General features: G+C 45.4%; 1 protein-coding gene across 2 annotated transcripts in view; it reads left to right on the top strand.

Moving 5' to 3' along the window:
- The first annotated feature begins 388 nt into the window (after positions 1–388).
- The window catches only part of Kdm3a (lysine demethylase 3A), a 45,935-nt gene continuing 38,209 nt past the window's right edge, over positions 389–8,114 (top strand). Inside the window, exons 1-2 of one of the 2 annotated variants that reach the window (XM_051154700.1) lie at positions 389–670; positions 1,521–1,736. In XM_051154700.1, coding sequence (XP_051010657.1) covers positions 1,551–1,736 — 186 coding nt within the window. In that variant the 5' untranslated portion in view covers positions 389–670; positions 1,521–1,550. Of the gene's footprint in view, positions 671–732; positions 958–1,520; positions 1,737–8,114 lie in introns of those variants that run through there. The other variant, XM_051154699.1, reaches the window with a different exon arrangement.

Below are 8,114 nucleotides of genomic sequence, written 5' to 3'. Positions count from 1 at the left end.
CTATCACTTTGATCATCATCAACTCCATCTACTTTAATCTCTTTGTTGGTCTCAGAACATCTTCTATCTACTTTACGTTAAAAAGAAAAACACATCCCAGATAATACTCAGTAGACTGTTGGCCTCTAGATCTAATGAACTTCATTTTCCAGTAGACCCATGCCTTTCTTCACGGATCCTTCAAAATGGCGGACCTAGACATTCATGCTCAGCACCACGTGCGCCTGCGCCTCCAGCGGCCATTTCACCCATGAGCCAATGCTCCCGAGCCCGCCCCTCCCGGCGCATGCGCAGCAGCTCCCCGAGCCTAGTCGCTCCTCCCCCTAGCTGCGTACGCCTGAAACCGCACGTCCCAGTGCCGTCCCTCCCCCGCAGGCTGTGTACCGCCCCCGCCCCTCTCCCGTGAGATTCCTCCGCCGAGTGGAAGGCCGGTCTTCGGTCGACAACCTGCGCGCGTGGAGCGCGACCCAATGGGCGCTCTTGGCCCTGGGTCTCCCCATCCGGTCTTAGCTGTGAGCCCACGCGATTTTTCTGCCTGGCCTCCAGGTCGATGACCGATTCGGCGGGACTTTTTTGCGTAGCGCGAGGCAACAAATAGAAGAATGGCGCTGCGGCGGAGGGATCCTCGGGCTGCGATCTGCGCGCTCTGAAGGGGGTCGGCTTCGAGTCGGTGGGTGGGGGGGGCGGGGTGGGAGGAGGCAGCCGAGGAATTGTTTTTTTTTTCCTCGCCCCGCCCTTCTCCGCTTTACCAATAGAAACGGACAGTTTCCTCGGCTGCCCCGCCCAGCCCCCGCTGTTCGTCCAATGGGCGGTGGCAGCGGCTCCGAGGGGGCGGGCCCGGGAGGCTGTGCGTGTCTTGTGAGAGAGAGCTCTTGAAACCAAGTCAGAGCTGGAGTCGGCTGGGCGGCCGGCCTCTCTCGCGGCCGTCGCGGGTGACTCAGGGAGGCGGGAGGCGGGGTAAGCGCGCCACGGGCCTCGGCTCGGGGAGACCGCGGGAGAGAGAAGGGTGCGTGCGGGCAGCCGCCGAGGCGCCCCGGTTCGCGGCGCAGGCCGGGCGGCGGGGGGGGGGGTGCGCCCGAGCCGGGGGGCCCGGAAGCGGGAGGCGGGGGCGCGGCAAGTGGCGAGTCCGCGGCGGCTCCGAGGCCGCCCGGGCCGGGGGCCGGCCGCCGGGACGGGCCTTCGCCACCCGGGGAGTCCTTTCTTTGCCGGGGTGAAGGGACGGACACTTAGGAGGGAGCGCTGGCGCTGCCGCGCAGTCCTCCCTTCCCTCCTTTGGCGTCCAGGTTTGAAAGGTTTGGAAAAAGCGAAAGTTGTTGGGGCGACGGGGTCACGCGGCGCTCGAGCCGGTGTTTGCGGCGGCGGAGGGAGGGGGGGGGGGGAGGCGCGGGTGGCAGCTCGGGGTGCGGGGTCTACCTGCGGGGGTGTCATTCCACCGGTCCCAGTCGGCGCTTCGTCTCTTCGGGCCGCCTCCGACCTCGGCCGCCCCCCATCGCATTTTTTTGTTTTTGTGCTTTTTGAAGGGAGGAGCCCTTCCTGCTGGCGTGGAAACCATGGTGCTCACGCTCGGAGAAAGTTGGCCAGTACTGGTGGGGAAGCGATTCCTCAGTCTGTCCGCAGCCGAAGGCAGCGACGGCGGCCACGACAGCTGGGACTTGGAGCGCGTTGCAGAGTGGCCCTGGCTGTCGGGGACCATTCGAGCTGTTTCTCACACTGACGTTACCAAGAAAGATCTGAAGGTAAGAAGAAAAAAAATAATCCAAAAACAAAACACAAAAAAACCGTCTCCTGGGGCTGGGCAATCAGAGGGTTTTCTGTTACCTTGGTAACACAACAGTCAATCTCCCCTCCCTCCCTTTTCTGAAATGGGCCACTAGAAAGTTGGTATGTGATCTGAAGGTGCAAGAAATCTAGACCTTGAAAGTCTTTGAAATGATGTGTAGTGTCAAGGTGTGTTTGGCTCCAGGAGCCTAAGATTAATAATGGGTTTAGGATTGTTCAGACATGCTTCATTAATGCAGGCTGTGGGTCCCACTGGGACTGTCTGATTATGCCCCCAATGAGAAGAGTATTGTTTATTAGTAATAGGTTAGAGAAGTGGATGATGTTTGGAATCATTATCAAGGGCTAGCTTGAAAATGCTATCAAGATGATTTGAGGTGTGGGTGTTCCTCTTTATTTCTTCACTCAACTTTCTAAACTTTACAACATGAAAATGTATGAATGTAGGGGGAGGAGCTTAGTTGCGTTTGGTTTGTTAGGGGTGGTGAGTGTGGTTAGTGAGGCAGGAGTGGGTTCCTGTTTGTCAGCTGGCCTGAGTTGGTGTGGCTATGACCATATATGGAGGCCTTGGGTGGAGCTGTCCCATACAAGGTGTTTGGGAGCTGGTGTGGCCAGTGAATGTATGTGTTATGAATGACACTGAAACCTTTTCAGTTAGATCTTTTGAAAGGAATGAATTTTCTTTCATACAAGTCTTCGTGTGAAAAGATAGTCTGGAAACAACCAGTGAGGAAGCCATTGTGCCAACAAAGACTCCTTGTGCAAAAACATCTGGGGGCCAAAAAAAAAAAAAAGATTTGTAACAAAGGCTCCAAAGTGGCAATAACTTAGAGGAAGTCTGTTAGGACAGAAACTGTTTCTACCCTGAGCAATGCACATGCTCTGGAGTCTTTACTTCATTATGCTTTTTGCCCTTTTCTTGAAAACTACTCAAAGAAGGCAAGGTTTAGCCACTGTCAGTTAAACGTTGAAGCGCTTCCTTGAGCCCTGGCTTGACAGTGTATGCCTACACCATCGTGAGTCTTCAAAGCATCATTGCAAAAGCATATTTAAGTGGTTATGTGTCTCAGAGGTCCACCATGTACCTTGTGCTCATGTTGCCAAGGAAGTGTGACCGTTTACGCTGCAAGCATCATGATGGTCACGAATGCACTCTTTTTGGTCCTTAGAGCAGGGCTTAGACTGTTCAGTCCTGTTTGGTCCCATGTTGCAGATGAAGATGCCGTGCCTAGGGAAGAAAGAGTTGTACCAGCCATCGGCACCATCCTCAGGAGTGGCAACCAGAGCGTTATCCTGCAGAGGCTTCTCCCTTGGCTGTCGTGCAGCCTGCTCAGGGTGGTGCCACAGTGTTGCTGCTGCTGCTGTGTAGTGTGTGAAGTGTCACTTTTCTCCTCTACTCTGCCAAGTCAGGTTTTAGAGATAGTGATTGTGTGTGTGTTTGCTTTAGGCTAATAACCTACATAAAACAAGCTTTGTGTACCAGATTTGATTCATCGTTGCTGTGTTTTTTCCACCTGCCAACTTAAAAAAAAGTATAGTACTTTATCTGATGGGAGCAGTACTAAACTTTCTAGCACTTAGTTCTTGGGAAGTTGATAGGAGACTACGTACTAACTTCCCTATGGCTCAGGTCCTGCTGGATGAGGCGTGCAGTGTAGAAGGCCCTTAACATGTATTATTTTCACACACACACCCAGCCTTTGAAAGGAGCTTCACTTTCATACAAGGCTGTGGTCCAGGCTGCCATAATTAGCTACTAACTGATGATGGGTGGACGTGAATCCGTGTTGGCAGTATGTCTTCTGGGACTTGAGTTCAAGAAAATTGTTAGGATTGACTTTGCCGTACTGAGAAACTTTTTACAATCCAGTCCTTCTGGAAGGTGCACATTTTCTAGTTGAGTAGCAAAAGTAGTTAAGTTTATAGGGCATGTTGTATTTAACAAAAATGTGTCTTAAAACTCTAGAACAAGTTAGGCATGGTGGCGCATGCCTTTAATCCCAGCACTCAGGAGGCAGAGGCAGGCAGATCGCTGTGAGTTCGAGGCCAGCCTGGTCTACAAAGTGAGTCAAGGACAGCCAAGGCTACACAGAGAAACCCTGTCTTGAAAAACAAACAAATAAAAAAACAAAAACAAAACAACAACCAAAAAAAAACCCAAAAAACTAAAACAAAACTCTAGAACAAGGTTGTACTTAATGATACTAAAGCAAGAACCAAATACTTTAGATCATGATTACATCTGGGCTTAGGGATAATGAGAGTTTGAGGAAGTGTCTCTTGGCGATGGGTAACTGGGCTAAATACAAGTGAGTTTCAATTTGTATGCAACTGTCCATTTACTGTTAGTGCAAATACTAGCCTTTCTAGACTTGCAGTTGGAAGAAGGATAATAAGAAGACAGCTCAACATCATTTCATCTAGAAAAAGACTTTGTGGCAAAGAGATTGTAAAGGTTAGAAGAGCAATATATGTAGTAGTAGATTGTGAAGAAGTTAAGGTGAAGACATTGGTAAAGTAGGTAGGAGGACATTGTTAAATGGTTATTATGTGGCAAGTGCCATTTTGAACCCTTCTGAGATTTAAACAAGTTCAATCACTTGCTCACTCTTCTCCCCAGACCTCAGTGGGCTGTAATATTGAGGTAGAACAGGGATAAGGTACTTTATCTCTCCTGCTTCTTTATATCTAACACCTGGGGACTTTGCTTGGCTGTTAGTGTGTTCAAATACTTGGATCAGTAAATGAAGGACTTAGGAGATCATTCCTTTCTTATGGGGAAGCAGAAATAACTTACTGATGAAGCTGTAGCCATTTCCTAGTTTTAAGGACTTGTTTTACCCTGCTGTTTGTAGTCAAGGGCATGTTGGGAATGCCCTCTGCCCTCACATAGCCTTTGCAGGTCTTTTTGTTTTGTTTTGTTTTCTTCAAGATAGTTTCTCTGTATAGCCTTGGCTGTCCTGGACTCACTTTGTAGACTAGGTGGCCTCAAATTTACAGAGATCTGCCTGCCTCTGTTTCCCAAGTGCTAGGATTACAGGCATGTGCCACCATGCCCAACTTCCTTTGTAGGTCTTTAGCTTCCTTTACATACACTTTCTTGAGTTTTCTGCTCCTTTCTTTGGCTATCTTTAGCAATTAAGTAGTGTATACCATTTCTTATTGTCAGCATTTGGGTGCTCTCTGTCCGTTCATACCACTAGAACTGGAAGATTTTGAATTCCACTGCCAGTGAAGCTATGTAAAATTAGAAACTCATGGCACAGAGCAATAAACTGGTCACCTCTTACAATTGAATATTAAGTTGTAGGATCTCTGAGTAGCCTTCCACACACACATATATGCACACACACTGCATTAAATTTGTGGAGTGGTGAAACTGCTAGCGCTTTGTGCATTGTAGAGCTACACATGGAGTCTCTGTATCATCAAAACTACACTAACCATGCCATTCTCTGTGTTCCTGCTCTGAACACGGAAACATTTTCTTGGCATTTCCAATGGTTTTATAATTAAATACTCAGGTGAGATGAGGTTAAATCAAAATTGATAGGTTTGTAGAATAGCTTGATTAGATATAACATAGCTCCATGTAGCATAAAGATTTCTCTGTTGGGAGAAAATTAGCTTGAAATATTTGGAACTATGCAAAATCTGATCAAGATAGCTTATAAATACTCTTAGTAAAAGAAAAGCAAATTTGGGTAGTACAGGCCGTGAGCCATAGTTAAGCATAAATAGCATCTCTTTGTATGCCCATGGAAAGAACACAATAGAAACAAGGTGGATTGATGAGCTCATACGCTGTGTGAGTTACTTTAGTCATCTTTGAATATGAATACCTTCTAATAGAAATATTGGCAGCACATCTTGAGAGGAGCACCCTTAACTTGAGACAGGACTCAACGTACTAAACTTGCGACTGAGGGAGGTGTTGAGCTCCTGATCCCCTTGCTTTTCTAGCACTGTGCTTGGTCTAACTGGGACCCTCAGGCGTGCTGTGCACACGCCCACCACTGAGCTGAAACCCTAGCTTCTAAAAGACAAACGTGGTTTTGATAGGAAACTAAAAAATGTTGAGAGAAAGCCCCAGGATAGCTATAAATGCAGCCCAACAAAAAATTATAAAATATTAGAGGGTATTTTTGTTGTTGTTGCTTTTTTTTTTTTTTTTAAATCACGACTGTGTGCTTTGGGTAGTAGAAGCTCCTAGACGGTGTCACTCTGCAGCAGCAAATGTTGGACAGTTTTCAGTAGCTAAGTTTTTTTTTCTTACTCTTTTTTTTTTTCCTAAGTACCTCAAATTTGAGAGAGTTGTTGTCTGATTTGAATTAGGTTATCTAAAGCTTCACATAGTAAATGGATAATAACTGTGGTTATTAGTTAAGGATCTTAAAGGAAACCCTTCGCCTGTTTCTTGTGAGTATAGATAGATGCTATAGTCATGTGGAAGACACAGTCTAACAATGAGACTTAGCATGGAGCCTTAAACTGGGCTCGGTGGAATATAACTTTAATTCCAATATTTGGGAGGCAAAGGCAGGCAAGTCTCTTGAGTTTAAGGCTAGCCTGGTGCATACAATTGATTTTTAGGCCAGCTAGGCCTATAGTAAGACCCTGTCCCCCGAAACAAAAATGCTCTGTCAGAAATACTTATATATTATTTTTAAATCTAAATTCAGTGAGATGTATGTTAATATTTTCATTTTGAAGCTAGTAAAATAAGATTCATAGGATTAAATTTAGAATTTATTGAATTTTTAACCAGTGTATTTCTTTTTCTTTTGAGTATATGATATGTTATATACATATGTGGTAGATACCAGGGGTGGATGTTGAGTGCCTTGCTTATCACTTTCCCCCTTACTTCTCTCCGAGCCTGGAACTTGCTGACTAAAGACTGTCTGCCAGCAAACCTCCAGATCCTCCTGTCTCTTCCCCCAGCACTGGAATGACAGGCACATGCTGCTGTGCTCAGCTTTTTGTGGATGCTGGGAATATAAAATCAGGTCCTCATGCTGTACATCAGATTCCTGAGTCCTCTGTTATTATACATGGTACAAAATAATGGGGTCGTTAACTAGGGTTCAGGTTAGTTGGTTTCCTTTCATTCTTACATTGATTTTGTTCATGTAAAATCATCTAAGAAAGCTTTATCAGAGCTAGGAGTCAAGCCTAGATCTTTACTTCTGTACTTTATGGTTATCTCTGCTGTTCCATATTTCTGATACATAGAAAAAACAAAAACAAAAAAACCTGTCACTGAAAGTTGGCTTAACCGTAAGACTGATGTGAACAGAGTCTTCAGCTAGGAGACTAGAGAACATGGCAGTCGTTGAACATGAAGTTGGTGTTAAAAGTTGTGTGCCACTGTTTGGGTGCTGGGAACTGCATCCAAGCCCTCTAAGAACAGCAAGTCCTCTTAGTGTTGAATAGACTAGCAAAGCCTTAGGATTGGAGTTAGCAGTATGAGTTGGAAATTCAATTGCCTTCTATCTAGTAGACATGAGAAACAAGATAGCCCAATTCAGAGAGAAATTGTTGATTTATTCATTTTAATAATTTGGTTAGTGATTAGAAATTGTGTTCCAGTGATACATGATGGTAAGCAAAAGCAGACACAGACTTCGACCTGCTAATTTATATCTTAGTCTTCCACAAATAGCCAACTGTGCATGAGTTAGGAACAGAAGGTGCACATGCTCTCATTCTCTCCGCCACAGCAGGTGCTGACTTTGGTAAGGAAAGCTTCTTCAAAGACAATATTCTCCAGCTTCTAGCACATCAGTGGAAGCAAATCAACTAGTAATCTCACCTTTGAGGAGTAAGAGTCATGAGTAGATTCCATAGATAAAGATTAATTAATCCTTGAAATTCAAGAGACTGGTTTGTAGGAGGAAGAATTTTAAATAGAAATAATTGCTGGGTATCATGGCAAACAGCTTTAATCCCAGTACTCAGGAGGCAGAGGCAGGGGGATCTCTGTAAGTTCGATGCCAGCCTGGTCTAGAAAAGGGAGTCCAGGACGGCCAAGACTACACAGAGAAGCCCTGTCCTGAAAAACAAACAACAACAACAACAAAAAATTGATCTTCTCCATTGCATATTACATTATTTTATTGAGATCTGTTAAAGAAGATTAAAGATCTAAATGAAATAAATGCCTTGGAGAAATAAAGGGTGTTGTTAACACATTTTTAATAACCTTTTAAGATTTTATGAACAATTCACGACTCAAGGGTTACCAGTAGACCTACTTTGGGACTGTAGGATTTGTTTTTGGTTTGCTTGTATGTTTTTGTTTTGTCTTAATATCTTTTGATATTTTGAGACAG

Source organism: Acomys russatus, chromosome 13 (assembly GCF_903995435.1).
Source record: "Acomys russatus chromosome 13, mAcoRus1.1, whole genome shotgun sequence".
Lineage (NCBI taxonomy): Eukaryota > Metazoa > Chordata > Mammalia > Rodentia > Muridae > Acomys > Acomys russatus.
Note: the sequence above shows the minus strand (reverse complement) of the source record. Positions and strands in the feature narration are given on the sequence as shown.